Below are 16954 nucleotides of genomic sequence, written 5' to 3' on the forward strand. Positions count from 1 at the left end.
CGTAACCAGTCTTGTAGAACAGAACACTTAGCCAGTGCCAGTTCAGAGTGCTAATGCTTCCATTAAGCTACAAGGAGGCTCTTAATGATAACATTTTTGAGTGAAATAAACCCAGTGGGATCAAATTTTCTGAACTAGCAACTGTCACTATCATTTACAACTTATTCAGCTTCTGGGACAGTAGCCAAGAATGCATATTTCCTCTGCCCTGGTCAGTGATTATAGTTGAGTTTTCTCAAAGTATTAAAAAAAAATCATTTCCTCAACACAGGAGTGCAAATCAGGCAATACACTTTACTGCATCTTCATTTCCTTGACAGCAATACAAAGCTTGGCAGACTGTCTCTAGGAGATTAAACCCACACAGTGTCATTAAATAAAGGTTTGCAAAGGGAGAAATGAGAGAAAAAAGTCACTATCTTACGAGTGAACTTCAGCCGGTATCAGGACAAATGCTGGGCCCTTGTGCCAAAGATAATGACTGTACTATATGTACAAGTGCATAACTGTGTGGCATGGCTTAAAAAATCCATGGTTGGTTGTACGTGCAAGAGCAAATATTTAAAAACACCCTCCTGCATCTGAATATAAAACTGGCCTTCACCGTTTTCCCAACAGGCAGCATGGGGATGATATAACCATCACTTGTATAATTATGCAATTGGCTTCATTTTAATGATAATGATGCTTTGTACTTATAGATTTATAGATTCTAGGACTGGAAGGGACCTCAAGAGATCATCAAGTCCAGTCCCCTGCCCTCACGGCAGGACCAAATACTGTCTAGCCCATCCCTGATAGACATATATCTAACCTACTCTTAAATGTCTCCAGAGATGGAGATTTCACAACCTCCCTAGGCAACTTATTCCAGTGTTTAATACACTGACAGTTAGGAACTTTTTCCTAATGTCCGACCTAAACCTCCCTTGCTGCAGTTTAAGCCCATTGCTTCTTGTTCTATCCTTAGAGGCTAAGGTGAACAAGTTTTCACCCTCCTCCTGATGACACCCTTTTAGATACCTGAAAACTGCTATCATGTGCCCTCTCAGTCTCCTTTTTTCCAAACTAAACAAACCCAATTCTTTCAGCCTTCCTTCACAGGTCATGTTCTCAAGACCTTTAATCATTGTTGTTGCTCTTCTCTGGACCCTCTCCAATTTCTCCACATCTTTCTTGAAATGCGGTGCCCAGAACTGGACACAATACTCCAGTTGAGGCCTAACCAGCGCAGAATAGAGCAGAAGAATGACTTCTCATGTCTTAGCACCTTTCACAGGAGGTTCTCAAAGTGTTTCACAAGCGGGGTCCCAATTTTGCAGAACAAGAAAGTGAGACAGAAATTATGAGACTTACCACAGGCCACACAATGAACCAGTGGAAGTGTCAGGAACAGAACCCAGGAGTCTTGAGTTTTTGACTCTAATCACCTGAAGGATTTGCTTTCTTGGAAGGGGAGGGGGGTGAGAGATAGGAGGTGGGGTCCTTTGTCACTGACACTAGATCAGTAGATGAAACCAGTATAACCAGCATATTCAAAAGGGATCAGACATTAAGTGCAAAACTTGAAATACCTTGGGCTAGATATTCAGAGATGCTGAATGCCCATAGACTCAGTGGAAGTCACTGAAAACTGCAGGCACTTAGGATCTCTGAATATCAGGTTCAAGAAGGACCACAATTTTCAGAAGTGGCCATGGATTTTGGGTGCCTCCGTTATTGAGATCCTTTGTGCCTAATTTTCAGAGATGCTGACCACCCAAAACTACAGTGGAAGTCAATAGGTGCTCAGGCATCTCTAAAAACAAGGGCTAATGTGTGTCTCAAATTGAGTATCAGAAAATGGAGGCACACAAAATCAGTGGTATCTTTGCAAATGTGGCTGTATCTGTACATGATTGGGTAGGTATTTCCTCCATAGATCTGGAGACCTTCACAGGAGCATTTTTATAAAGAGAAAAAATGTTTTACTACCACACTCCAGTATTATGAAGATAGTTGCCACTTACAGGACCATTACTGCCTGTGGCACTGGATAGAGAAGAGAACCATAGGCCATAAATGGAGTTTGAGATAAATTCAGTCCAGACACAGGAAATATTGTTCCATTCAGTGAGCAATAAATGTTTGGAATGGCCAATCAAGATTGTTACACCAGAAATAATTGAGATCAATGAATAAGCAAACATTTAATGTTGGGGAAAATCAAAGGCAATGCTTCTTAGGGCAAATTGCTGTCTTTCCTGTGTGTTAGCCCACACAGAGAGAAATACCTCACTGTCATAGGTATATTGTTACCTAAGTGATTAGTCAGAGTATTTTTTACATGGATTTAGGGTTTGGACTGTAACTTGATAATCCAGTCCAAGTAATGGGCTGCACATTGTTGAGCTGCCTATCACACGATGACTGTCCCCTTTAAGAAGGAGCAGGGCCAATGCACCTATGACTGTTCAGCTGACCCCAGTTAGGTTTAAAAGAGTGCATCTGGGCCCAATGAGGCCCAGTGAGTGAAAGCCAGGGAGCTGCAAGAAGCAGGAGCAACAGGCCGGCTGGCAGAATCCCCTGGATGGGAGGCAAGACTCCAGGTGTGGCAGTGGGGTCTCTGTGAGCTGGGGAGAAGACCAGTTTGTTAAATGTGATGAAAACTGTGGGCAGACAATTGGTCTCTGGAACTGAGGGGAGGTTGAAGCCTCTGCACACTGACTGATACCCCACCCAGTTTGGATGACCAGGCAAGGTGGAGGAGGCGATAAATTGTTGGTAAGGGCATAGTGGCAGCAGAAACAGCCCCAGCCCCAGCCCGAGCCCCAGCCCCAGCCCAGGCTCCTTCAGTTAACGGAGAGCCTCCAGAAACAGCAGGAGGCACATTTGCCATTCAACAGCGGTGGCAAGAGGCTCATTTTTAGCAACAAGAATGGGTACAGCAGTGGCTGGCCCAAGAGACTCTGGGGAATTTGGTTGGTATTAGAGAGGATAGCTTAGGGTTGCCAACTGTCTAGTTGCACAAAACTGAACACCCTAGCCCTGCCCCTTCCCCGAGGCCTTGCCTGCCGCTCACTACATTTCCCTTCCCTTGGTGGCTCACTCTCCCACACCCTCACTCACTTTCACTGGGCTGGGATGGGGATTGGGGTGTGGGGGACATGAGGGCTCTAACTGGGGGTGTGGGCTCTGAGGTGGGGCCAGAAATGAGGGGTTCAGGGTGTGGGAGGGGGCTCCAGGCTGGGGAAGGGGGTTGGGATGCAGGTGGGGTGACGGCTCCATCTGGGGATGCTGGCTCTGGGGTGGGGCGGGGATGAGGGATTTGGGGTGCAGAGCGGGCTCCAGGCTGGGGATGAGGCAGAGGGGTTTAGGGTGTGGGAGGGGGCTCTGGGCTGGGGCAGGGGGGTGGGGTGCAGGTGGGGTGAGGGCTCCATCTGGGGGCACAAGCTCTGGGGTGGGGCTGGGGATGAGGGGTTTGGGGTCCAGGAGGGGGCTCTGGGTTTGGGGGGGCTCAGGGTTGGGGCTCAGGGTTGGGGCATGGGCTTACCTCTGGCGGCTCTCAGTCAGTGGTGCAGCGTGGAGCCAGGACAGGTAGGGACTAGCCTTAGCTCCACAGCACTGCCGACCGGACTTTTAATGGCCTGGTTGGCAATGCTGACTGGAGCCGCCTGCCAGGTCCCTTTTTGACTGGTTATTCCGGTCAAACACCAGACACCTGGTCACCCTAGGGTAGCTTAAGCTGGCTGATCCCTGGACTGGCAAAGCTGGGGTCGGGGGAAGATGCAGAGGCCACCCTATGTACCTTCCAGTTAGTGCCCAGTGCAGTGGATTGGGAAGAATTCACGGGGGCATCCCACATAGCACGGTTTGACAGGTGAGGGGCTGGCAGCCTACCAAGCGCTGAGCAATAAGCAGGCCCTCCTATCCTGTGGTGAAGGCTGCTGTCTTAGACAGATTGGGACTGACTCTGGAGGCATACCAGCACTGTTTTTGGGCTGAGTCATTCCCGTGGAGGGCATGAACATGGGTAGTGGACCTGGCTGCCCAGTGGTTATGCCCAGAGACTAGTTCCACAGAGAAAATTATGGACTGAGTGGTCCTGGAGACATTTTTGAAGGCCTTTTCCATGGGACCCCAGAACTGGGTAAGTTTCCAGACTGGCTTAGTGTGTGAGGCACTCAAAAGAAGCCTTCTTTGAAGTCAAAGAAGCAGAACGGTGTGGCAAAATAGGGGTAGCCAATCCAGGGAGACAAGAGAGTCAGAGCCAAGGAGCTGCAAGAAGCAGGTGCAGCAGGAATTCCCCGGCAGAGGTTGCCAGACTCTCCGAGGAGGCAAGGTGGTGGGGAAAAAGAGCCCCCAAAAAGAAAGCCTTGGGTAGCAGTGCTCTGTAAGCAGAGCATGGAAGATTCCTGCAGGAAGCCCTGAAGCAGAGAAGACTGAGAAAAGAGGGAGAATCCCCTGGGAATGGTAGCCCAGAGTCAGCAGAGAAACTGATTTTGTTCATTTAGCCTATATTAGGAAAATAAAATTGCCTGGGAAAAGACTGTGTGTGGCAGTGGATCCTATGTGAGCTGGGGAAAAGGCTAGCTTGTTACACTGCCCCATAAACAGGGCAGGGTCCTAGTTTCCTCCTCTGTAACCATTCAGTTAGGCTTGTCAGTGAGTTGAAAGGGTGGAGTCTTGGCTCTGCCCTTTCTCCACCCCTGCCTGCCCACTCTCTGCCCATGTGTGTGGGAGAGGTACCGGCAACCCTATGGTTCCTCCTTACCCTGCAGAGTTCATGATTGAGCCCTTGGAGATTGCAAGCAAAGGCAGAACAAAAACACTGGAAGCTTTGCAATCAGACTGCAGATGTAAGAATTGCAAGCTTCTGCTGCACTGCTCTCAAATAGCAGGCTCCAGCCTAGGTTCTGAAGGGACCATCAGAGAGAGCTGTTTAGTCTCAGTGACCCATTCAGTTCTTGGTCTCCCTATTGCGATGGTAGTTTGTGAAGTAGATCCCTACCCCATTGTGGGTTGAATCTGAGTGCCTCATATTAAAAATACACTTGCGCGGATTTTCAAAACCAAGGGTAAACAACTGAGAACACAGAGTTCAGTATAAGACTCAAGTATGACCAGGATACAGAGCACACAGGAGGAGTAAGGTAATGAAGACCTCTAATAAATGCCTTCTGTTGTATAAACAGATCAAGTACAGACCCTGAGAACCAGTCAAGACAATACAAGAAGTAATGAAGGTAACAAGGGGATATACAGAGGCATCCAAATGGTAACTTAGAAAAGGCAAGCCACAACAATGCCAATTTCTCTCTCTTTAAGGGGAAAATGATACCTTCCACAAAATGTGCATTGAAAAAATGACAAGGGCCATACTAATCTGAGATGCATATGACTGAGTATGTAAAATAGCAGCCCTAGGCCCAAAAGCAGTCAAGGATTTTTTGAGACATTCTGTGTAGTGATGATAACTCATGCCACAGTATATACAGTACAGGAAGTGTCAGAGCTAAGTATTGCACCATGGTTTGGTGACAGCAGAGAAGGGGGAGCAGCTGGCCACCCAATGTTTCATAAGACCTTATACAGTGTCAAAGAACCAGTCCAATGGAATGTTACTATATTGTACACAGAAGGTGCAGCAGGTGTCATCTGTTAAATAAAAAGCTTCAATACCACTGAAAACCTAGACTAGAACTGGATCTTTAGCCTATGAAATGGAAGTTGCCAGTCAACTTACTATCCACTCTGTCTATCATTAGTATACAAACTCTGAGCACTAGTCCCTGTTCAATGCACATCTACATCTTATTGCCACTAAGAAAGTTTTGTGAGATTCAGCATGATTGGTCATCGCATTTCAATAGGAGCTCCAAGGTGAGACTGGGGAGGATGTGTGCAGTTTGGGACAGAGGTACACTAACAGGAGAGGGTAGGATCAGTTGTCCAACATGTGCTGGCAGTATGCTTTGCTGTGGTTAGTAATAATATAATTCCCTTATTTCAGTGGATAATTAAACATACCAAATCCAGCTACAAAAAATAATGCAAACAGGCAGTAAGATAGGCACAGCTTTTAGAAACAATACTAATGATGCATCATACTCATGTTCCCACAGTCTCAAAAACATAGCGAGATGAATTTCATGGAGTGTGAATGCTCAGCTTCCACCTTTGAACATGCCCATCAATATGTGTTCCAGGTTCCATTTAAAACAGAAGGAAACTATTTTCCAGTCTGGATGCAGATCAGACAGCAGAAATCTCATGAATCCCTACCCTATGCCGGATTCATCCTCATACCTGAATCCTGAACCTTTCAACCATCTCTGCTGATAGTGTAAACAAAGACTTGTGAAGCTGCTGAATGTCTCTTAATGATCAAACAATAAAGCTGCAGATAAAGGCGACTCCTCAAGTTCAGAATGCAGCCTGGCTTGCTTAGAAGAGGCTCCTGGGAACTGTCTGTTTCATTTCCTGTAGCCATTACATGGTGGCTCTAAGAGAAACCACTGAGAAAACACCGCATGCAGCCTCCTCTTGGCCCTGAGACTGCACGTGCATTTGTATCAGTGTTGCACAACAAAGGATTTAAATATGGAAGAGATCAGCTGCAAGGCTCAGGGTCAGAAGCTATGAGGCAGATGGCTTTTAGTGAGAGACTGGAAGGAAGCCCATCACTTCAGGGCATGTCTTATCATGAACACTGAAGTCTGAGCACTGCAAGACTCCTGTGGCTCATTCAACCTGCCACCAAAGTACCACCAGAGGGGCCAGCATTACGTCATCTTTATGCTGCCCAGAGGCCAGATGGGGCCAGCCTTGCCCTAGAATAGATATACAGCTGGCTGCCTATGGCTCTGTGAGGCCACCGTGGTAGCAGGGCATCACTGGGACAGAAGTGGTTATTAAAGTGGGGATTGGGGTGGAAAGTCCTTAGAGCCATCAGTATTGTCAGAGATCCCTTGTTCTCCGCTAGCTTTCGCTTTGTACCTCCTGTGTAACTGTTTAACTGTTTACTGGCTCTTCCATCCATCTGCTCTCTCACCTACATCCACAGTTCAATTCCCACCAGCAAGCCACCCGCTCACTCCCTTGCCACCATCCCAAAATGCCACACGCTGTGGCAAAAAAAAGAAAGGGTGCAGGGACTCTATGGCTACAGTGACAAACATTCCACTGCCCCATCCTCTTTCAGGAGCCGCTGGGATTGTATAGCACCCTCAGCTGCCTTTGAGTTCTAGGATAGCAGTTTGCAAGTCTCCACTGTACAGCTGTAAAGAAAGTGGAGGCACAAGCAGCCTATAAAACTACAGCCTCTACAGAGCCCTCATGCCTGCCCCCATCCCTTGTAGCTGATCCATTCTCTCTACCAGGTTTCCATGCATAGTTGCAGCATTTCCTACTGTAAGGGAAAAAACAATGAATCTACATGGAGAAATTTACAAAGGAGGTTTGTTGTTTTTTTTTAAACTGAGTTAAGAATTAGAATGCTATCTATTATTTCAGAGGACATGCTCAACTGCCTGGCTACCTGGTACTAAAATTGCTCAAACTGATACACTTGATTAGTCAAGTGATGCCTGACATGCAGCCTTTAATGTATAAGAGACTCTCTCATTGACACTGTGGCAGCTCCTCTTGAGTTGGTACATTGTCAATGACCTTCTTCAAGTGATGTCCCTGTGGGCATGCAGCACTCAGTTCCCAGTCAGTGTCAGTGGAATACAGTATAAAATTTCATTGGAGTGTGACATTTTTCAAATTTTGTGTGCTGAATAAATACATGTAACTGCTGTGTGTCCTCCAGGCTACTTACAAGTCACAAAACTAGCCAGTGGTGCCAAGATTAATAGTCCAAATTTGGCTTTACCTGTTTTTTTCCTCTTACAATACAAGTGTTTGTAAAGTCCATGTAATTCTCTAGACCTATATTTTCTCCCCAAGTTCCCTTGTTCTGTTGTTCTTTTTAAAATCAATGCCACCAATCCAGTCAGTGCACACTAACAAAATGCTCTATGTCTGAACAAAGAGTTGTGGGGAAAACATCTCAGTTTCAAGTTAACAAGGGGCAATTATTATTAGGGACAGATGAGCCCAAGCCTCAAAGTTCGGGGCCAGAACAAAAGAGAGGGAGGATTCATACCTGGGGCTTTGGTAATGCAAATAGGGTCTGGATCTAAATCTGATCTTCCTCAAAATTTGGAGTATTTAGGTCTGTGGTCTTGGTTCAGTCCCATCTGAACCATTACTGGTATAATGCTGCACAAAACCTGAGGAACTAGGGAAGGGTGGAATTTACCCATCTACAGGCATTTGTGGTCACAAAAGTGCAGATCCTATGGCTCCATTTCCAATCTCTACCCCACCCTGCCCCACAGGCCTTTTTAGCAGTGATTATTTGTGTAGAGGACACTTGAATAGATGCTCCACTCACAACCCGAAGACAGTGTTATATCGGGGTAGAGGTGTATGTACAAGTGGAAGCTCTGCCTTTTCACAAGGTTCCTTTAAAGATGAAACGTGCAAGGGAAAACATGCATGGTTTCCAGAAGTCCAATATGTTGGAAAAACTGGTATGTGTGAGCTAAATAATTGATTTTGATTCTGATTTTAAGCTCAACTTTCCCTTCTTTGCTTAAAGGGCATCTTTCTTGCTCAGTATTGGGCCAAAGTAGCATTTAGAAAACAAAAGAAAATCAATTGCCAAAACAAAAAACAAAAAACCCAAAACTAACTGCAGATCCAGAAAAGAGTGCAGTATTTAATTATTTTAATTGGTTCTGTATTACCAGTATGAATTATATAGTTGCTATAGTCTCTGGCTTTAATTTCATGAGGACAAATTACCACAATGTTTTCATGTATATTCATAAATCATGACTAAGACTAAGATTTAGTCATGGGTATTTTTAGTAGAAGTTATGGACAGATCACGGGCAATAAAAAAAAAGTCATGGCCCCGTGACCTGTCCTTGACTTTTACTAAAAATACCTGTGACTAAATCTTACCTGCTGGGAGGGGAGCGCTCCTGAAGACTGCTGGTGGGGAGGGGAAGGGGGCAGCGTAGGGTGATGTTTCTGCTGGGGAGGGGCAGCCAGGTCCCTTTCCCCTACTACCGCGGGAGGGGGATTGGCCCAGGGCTCTGCTGTTGCTGGGGGGTGGAGGGCCGGCCTGTGGACCTGCTACTGCCGGTCCGGGTGGGAGGTGGCCTGCGGCCCCACAGCCCCGCCACTGCTGGTCCAGGCAGGGGGTGGCCTGGTGTCCCACTGGTCCTGGCAGGGGGCAGTCCAGAGTTCCACTGCCACCGGTCCCGGACCACTGCTCCAGGGCAGTGCCAGGGACCAGCTGCCTGGGGCTGCCAGAGCAGCAGCTGGTGCGGCTGGCCCAGGGCTTCCCAAAGTGCTGGGGTGGTCCTGGAGTTAGCAGCACCATTAGGCTGCAGAAGTCATGGAGGTCCCAGAAAGTCACGGAATCTGTGACTTCTGTGACTTCCATGACAGACTCGCAGCCTTAATCATGACTTACATTCAATAAATTATGCCAATGAATATAATTAATCCAGCCCCAACAAGCCCTGAAAGACTTATTGTTATATATTTCCCATTCCTGTTCCAGAAAGAGGATGGTCTTTAGTTTAATTCTTTTCTCTACCAGCCCTAAACGTTCTATAATTTTAAAAATCAATACAAGTTGAGGGCCTAATTCCATTAGGTGCTGGGCATCCTTATCGCCTCATGACTACAGTGGGAATTGAGGGGAATCTGCCCTTCACAGGAGGTTCTCTGCACCTCATAGCACTGGGCCTTTTGTTAGCCAGCCCTCCCACTCCAAAAAAGTCTGGTCTTTTTTTATCAGAGTAAGCACTGCCCTTTCAGATTCCAGAGCATGTTCTTCAGATAATACAGCATTTTGCAGGCCCAGTGGGCGTAGCAATGCTGAGAAGAGACCTCAAACCCATCTGTAAACAAATGAGTTCCATTTCATTTTAAAGGCTTTTGTACTCAGAGCAGGATTTAGACAAAATGTCCGTACTCTGCCTGTGCTAGTGCTCCCACTGTTGATTCCACTGGTGAAAGTACTGGTGCACAGTAGGGCGATATCTTTTACTCATAGGTTTTATGGTCCCCCTGTTATCATAGAGGACCAGCATGTTGTAAAAAAGTTAATAAATTGAGGGACCTCTGGATAGGAGATCATTCTCTGCTAAAGGGCTTGCAGTCTTGTATCTCTGGGCTCACATTAGCTGTGCCAGCAGTGACAGATCCACCTCCAGAGAGAGAGAGAGAGAGAGAGAGAGCGCAGAAAGAAAAAAAAAAGGAAAGGAAGAAAAAGGTCAGTGTAACTCTTCTGCAGGGAGAGGGAACAGTCTGAGTTCCTCACCTGCCAGTACTGGAGCAGGCCCAGAGCAAGCTGGGGCTGAACAGAGAGAGAGAGCAGAGAAGGCTTGAAGAAGGGCTGTGAGAGCAGGAAAAGCTCCAGCCTAGAGAAGAGATGACAAGGGCAAAAAGAGGGAGAACACAGAAAAATAAACTCTGCAGCATGAAGCCTTAGAGAGAGCCCATGGAGAGCTGCAGCACGGAGCTCTAGAAACAGAAAAGGGGGGGAGGGCAGCTCTACAGGGACAGAGAGACAGATCAAACTACCTTAAAGGACAGAAGTAGCATACATAGAGTCTGAAGCAGAATAAGGACAATGGAGCTAATGTCTCCCATAACAACTGCAGATGCTGTATCTGCTGATAAATCAGTGCGGCCAAAATGGATACACCATTTTGAGCAGTTTCATGTGGCATCAGAATGTGTAACCAAGAAAAGGGCCATGACAGACAGGGTTACGGAGTTGCCAATTCTCTGATTGTGACAGTGCTGAATGTGGTGAAAAAGAATCCAGAAAAAGGAAAAGCCCACAGCAGATTGGACAACAGAGCTGCCAATGGCTGATCGTGGCAGTATTGAAAAAAAGTAAAAAAGAGCCAGAGAAAGTGATGCCCATGACAGTCAGGACTGTGGAGCAGCAGATATTGGCATGTGGTACTGGTCAGAATGAAGTTTCTGCTCCTCTGCTGCCATATCCTACTGAGGAGCAGTTTAATGAAGATCATAGACCACTATTGGATTAATCAGCAAGTTTAACAGATAAGTGCTTAACTGTAGGAACTTTGATGCCAGCCATACTACAGAGGAACTTTCATATTCAGAACCCCAGAAAATAGTGAATTTAGGGATTCTCACAGTTAGGCATCTACTCATGATGGAAGATACCACTTGGGCTGCTTCTACCCGACAATTCTTTATAAGTACTGAGATGTCTACTATACAGCGCCATTTTGAAATTCATCAAGAGGAAGGGATGGTGATCTCACATATGGCTGTTGCTGGAGTGGGAATCTGGTTTGCCTGGAAGTCTGGATCTACACTCCACATATTCCACAATGAAACAATCATCTCCAGGATATTAACATTGTCATATTCCTCTATACAATATGTCATCAGGACAGCAATGTGTTTCTGTGACTGTTTTACTGTGCCATGGATCATGTTATTTGGAACAAATCTGGGCATTTCAGTAGCACTACCAGTTCCTTGTTAGCGGAGAATTCCAAGAGGAACTGGAAGGGACTGGTATCCATTTATGAACATAATGGCTAAGTTAAATTCCTTATAATGGCTACAACTATAAGCAACAAAAACAAATCTAGAAACAGTCTGCCCTCTCATTCAGGATCTAAAGATGATGACCAAAAACTGTCCTGCACAGTGAAAGACCAAGTTCCCCTAAGTAATACTCATGGCAATGCAATTGGGCTAGGAGTTTCCACAGAGGTCCATTACTCAAAGAAGGAATGTGTCTACATCATTTGGGTCTCTAACATTGTCTCATGGAACAAATTCCCTAGGACACAGGTGTCACAAGGTGAGCTGTCCCTTTAAGGGGATTGGGGATTCAGACTCATCTGTGGCAGGTGTAGCTTGCTTCCTCAGCTGGAGGGAATGAGAGAGCATAAGGGTCATGTAACTAGGAATCAGTTCTGCTGGGAGATAGGACAGTGGTCATTCAGGGAGAACAGAGCTGGAAGTGAGTGTACCATTAAAGAGCAAGCAGTGAGACAGGGAGGAGGCCAGTCTAAATATACAGGAAGAGGTCTGAGAAAGGAAAGACAGTGCTACAGGGCTCAGCTGCTTAAAGTTTGGCATGGGTTCCCCTCATGCAGCTGCCTTGTGAGGTGGTACAGCCATCCCTGACAACAATGGTAACTCCTGCACACACACACCCCGCCCAAGCTAGAGCCTGCAACCTGCACCCAAACTCCCTCCCAGAGCCCACACCCCTCACCCCCCTCCTGCCCCAAACTCCCTCCCAGAGCCTGCACCCTGCACCGCCTCCCGCACCCCAACCCTCTGCCTCAGTCTGGTGAAAGTGAGTGAGGGTGAGGGAGAGTGAGTGACAGAGAGAGGGGGGATGGAGAGAGCAGGGATGGGGCCTCGGAAAAGGGGTGGGACAGGGGAGGGGCAAGAGTCTTTGGGTTTGCGCGATTAGACAGTTGGCAACCCTACCGAGCAGCATATGGAAGCACTGGTTGTGCTGGAAAAGCTCGCTGGGCACCAGCAGTGTAGGCACAGCACCACCCAAATGTCAGGCGGACTGCATCTGCGCAGACGTGGCTTGTGCATGCATGGGGGCCCATTGACTGTTCTGGGGCCTGGAACTGCTGTCAGTGGGCCTGCCTGAGGACAGTATCATTTGAGCTTTTAAAAGATCAAAACATCTAATAAAATATCTAAGAAAATCAAATGCAAAGATAATCAAAACTTTGAGTTCTTGGTCTTCAAATAGTCAGTAAAGTAAGGGATTTCTGGGTAGAGGTCATCCCCTAGTTTGCAGCTGAAGGACTTGGGTTCAGATCCTCCAAAGGTATTTGTGCATCTAACTCCCATTGAAATTAATAGGAGTTAGGTTTCTAAATACCACTGAGGATCTGAGCCCAGGGGTGTCTTTCCGCTTACAATGCATCTGACAAAGTGGGTATTCACCCACAAAAGCTCATGCTCCAAAACGTCTGTTAGTCTATAAGGTGCCACAGGACTCTTTGCTGCTTTTACAGATCCAGACTAACACGGCTACCCCTCTGATACTTTCCGCGTACACTACACTTTAGGAGATTTTCCAGAATAATAATAAATAATAATAATAATGAATAATAATACAAAAAGGCAAGTATAGGCAAGGCATTGATCCTGGAGAAAGTGCAGAGACCTTGGCTGAACACCAAGGCAGAAGTGTAAATAAAAAGCCCTAAGCATTGCTGCTTTTCTGTCCTCAAAAGAGGATAAACTGTAACTCAGCCTTAGAGCCTGTCAAATGTTACTCCAGCATATCAACATTTGGCAAGGCCACCATCTTTCCAGCTGGAACAAAATATGTAAAGAAAGAACATTTGATAGTTTTTAAGGCAATTCTTATACCTGAGAAAGTCTGGTGCTTTGGAAATCATATTTTCAAAGTCTGCAAATGCTAGTTTCCCATCACCATCCATATCAGCTTCTTCTATCACCTTCTCACAAACTAGAGTGATTTCTTCTGCTGTTAGCTCTTCTCGTGTCAGCTTGTTGAGGGTTTTTTCAAGGTCAGATTTACAAATGAAGTTATCTGTGTTAAAATCTAAACAAGAAAAGGAAGAAAGAAAAGAAGATTGTTAATACCTCTCTCCAGATTAATTTACTCTAACAAAATGTGTACAAAAGAAAACAGTTTAAACAAATGTTTACGTCTGTCTTCAACCCCAGCAAACTTGGGGCCAATTTCTCTCACAACAGGTAACTCCCATTTATTTCAACAGGACTTGATTCTGTACGGTACAAGCAAGCACTAGGCCAGCATTCAGAAGATGCTGTACTTGACCAAATATGGAGCATTTCCATCTAACTCAAATCCAAAGCTCTTGGTCAACATCTGGATTCTCCCAAAGACACCTGACCCAGTTTCTGTGGCAAGTGACAGCCTGTATATCTGTTTAGTAGAGCTTATATTCTCTGTGGGTCAACCATTATCAGGCAACGTAATCACATCCATACTTGTAGACTGATCCTGCAATATGTGAACTTCCAGAGGAGATCATGGCATGGAGCAACTCACAGAATCAAGGCCTTATCAAGAACACAGCAGTCTGCTTCCCCATCCATGTAACAAATACTTGGGAGGATCAATTAAGGTTTAGAAAGTGCTTTGAAAACAAAGCACTCTATCTGCAGAGTACTATTTTTAGAGTTACCATTCAGTATGGGTTTCTGCTAACATTGATGTTTTGAGACACCAACCACAGAAATGATGGGGGAAATAGTAAATTATTGTACTGCTCCATCTAACATACAAACAGCTAATAAGTTGCCAGTAAATCTCCATGTAGCACTTCCATGGTCACATGAACTCAGAACCTAGTTGTCCACTGAGTAGCAATATTCCAAGCCTGATGGAACTGTCAGATTTGCAGCCTTGTATGCCTCAAGATTTAATAGGTTATCTGGCAAGAAAATGTACACATAGCAGGTTTGGTTCCTGCTTGCTTTTCTATGATGGGCTATAGCCAAGCGGTTGCCTCTCACTAAGGAAACCCTACGTAGGCATAGGAGACGAGTTATATGGGCCCGTGGTGCCCTTGCTTCATCAATATTTAGGAATGTGGGCCCAGCTTCACCGATGTTTGGGCTTACCGTGCTTTGAGGGGCCCTGCGCTTCAGTGGGACGCAGAGTCCAGGGTGGCCTGGGGGATAAGCGGGGGGCCTATCGCCGACAGCAGTGAGCAACTCGGCCCCAGCCCACCCTGCTCTGCTCCACCCCGCCCTGCTGGCTCCCAGCGTCACTTGGGGGAGGGGGCGGAAGCCAGAAAGAGGCAGGGAGACCTTCTTAGTAAGTGAGATTCCAGGAGGGGAGACCTTGCTTTAAACTTGGAAAGGTGTGATCTATTTCAAAGAGAGGGCAAGCGGAGGCAGTAATTTTGTACTGACAGTGGGGAGTGGAGATATGCTGTCTTGTCCACTCATGCATCTACCTTTTTTCACTTGTGCTCAATGCTTTTTGGCTGGACCCCAGGATATAGCCACTAATCTCTAGCTAATAAAGAACTTTCAACCTTTTGATTATTATAGAAATTAGCAGTTTGTTGCCTGAGCTCTGTTATTACTGCTTTGCAAACTTCCTGGAAAGCACATGAAGCGGATTTCTCCCAGGAAATTGTTGTGCAAAGATGCAACAACAAGAATATTTTCTACAAAAATGTTGCCTAAGTGCTAATATAAAAAGATTTGAGTCACGTTTTCAGAACCATTAGTGCTTCATTTAGCATTCTTTCATGTGTCTAAAATTAGAAACACAAAATGAGAATTGCCTATGAGCATCATAATGATCAGCTGTGGACTTGTACAGATAATCATCAGATGTGCAAAGATAATCTAAACAGGCCAGAATTAAAAAGCAAGAGAAAAATTCAGATACTATCTTTGTGTAAACATCATGCTCTCCGATGGTCTTCCAGTTTCTAGAATTTAATTGATATTGGAAGTCTGAAACAATCTTATTTACCATCTTTGCTGTTATCACAATGACATATCACAAGATCTTTTGACATTTCAGTGGACTAAATAATACAGTATATCTAGAGGGGAAGATCCCATCTCTAATACCAAAACATCTCTTCCTAGGGTTTGATCCTACATGTGCTTAACTTCAAGAATACAAGTAGTTCCAGGGATTTTAAAGTTAAGTGCATGTTTGCTGATTGGCTCAGCAAATGATGATGCTCAGTACCTTGCAAAACTAAGCCATTTTGCTTTTTGCCTAAGCACACAACTGATAGTGAACATCTCTCCTAGGCAGACCGTTAATCTGAATTAATGGAGCCATTTATCTACAGCATCCCCACACATTACCATAGATCTTAAAGGCATAGATTGCTTTGAGCTCTCTGGGAGCCATTTCACTGAGCACAGAGAACATGTCCACGAAGTCATTGAAGCTGAGGTTCCCGTCTCCATCCTCTGAGAAAGCCTCCACAATCCTCTCCTTGAAGGGGTTCTCCTGCATAAAACACATAGGCTTATTTTTAGAACCTGGGACTTCACGAAAGCTGCAAGCACAGCAGTCACACAGTGCAGCCTCCAGACTCCCCCCTGCAAACTGCAGCCTGGGAGGTAAAATAGGCTGGTGTGAAGAATAGGATGGGGGCAGGTCAGGTAAACAGCCACACAGATACACTGATCTGGATGCCAAATCCTGCTTACCTTACTCATGAAAGTTGTCACATTAAAATCAATAGAGCTACTTGTGTGAATTAGGCAAGGAAAATTTGGCCCTGGATGAATTAACTAAAATAATAGGGAATTGTAAAGATTGCATGCAAATTGTTTAGTTTAAAAAAATCTAGATCAGTAAAAGCTGTGTTATCCAGCACTTTATCAACCAGAAAACTCTGTTAACCAGCATTTCTAATATCTCCCAATACAAATTTTCAATCTAGTAACCGGGACTAGTATACTGCCCAGGAGGTTATGCAATTGTACATTCTGCACTCTACTTTTATGCAAAAGAGGCAGAAGACAAGTAAGCAAGCTGATATCCGGGATTTATTAAAAAAGCCACTTCCAGGGTGTGTCATAGGTGCTGGAACTGCAGCACCCCCCTGGCTTGAAGTGGTTTCCATTTTATACAGGGCTTAACATTTGATTCATTGGCTCTCAGCACTACCACTATAAAAATTGTTCCAGCACTCCTGGTCATATGGTCATTACAGATTCAGCCCAGTCTCCTACACCTTCTACATCTACTATGATAATTGATATTGATTGACCCTGAGGCCTGAAGTGCCTTCTGAATCATCAAAGATTAAATTACGTTCAGTATAGTTTTAATGTTAAGTGCATTTTTAGTGATCTCAGTGTATGCCATGCGCTGCCCATAGTAATATGTACTGTC

The 16954-nt window shown here is 45.5% G+C and overlaps 1 protein-coding gene across 10 annotated transcripts in view; it reads right to left on the reverse strand.

Annotated features, from left to right (window-relative positions):
* Positions 1–16954, reverse strand: part of CIB2 (calcium and integrin binding family member 2) — a 141904-nt gene that overhangs the window by 20776 nt on the left and 104174 nt on the right. For all 10 annotated transcript variants that reach the window (XM_039491933.1, XM_039491934.1, XM_039491939.1 and 7 more), the window contains 2 exons: positions 15913–16060; positions 13453–13648 (listed from right to left, as the gene is read on the reverse strand). In XM_039491933.1, the coding sequence (XP_039347867.1) occupies positions 13453–13648; positions 15913–16060 (344 nt within the window). The remainder of the gene's footprint in view (positions 1–13452; positions 13649–15912; positions 16061–16954) is intronic.

Source organism: Mauremys reevesii, linkage group 10 (genome assembly GCF_016161935.1).
Source record: "Mauremys reevesii isolate NIE-2019 linkage group 10, ASM1616193v1, whole genome shotgun sequence".
Classification (NCBI taxonomy): Eukaryota; Metazoa; Chordata; order Testudines; family Geoemydidae; genus Mauremys; species Mauremys reevesii.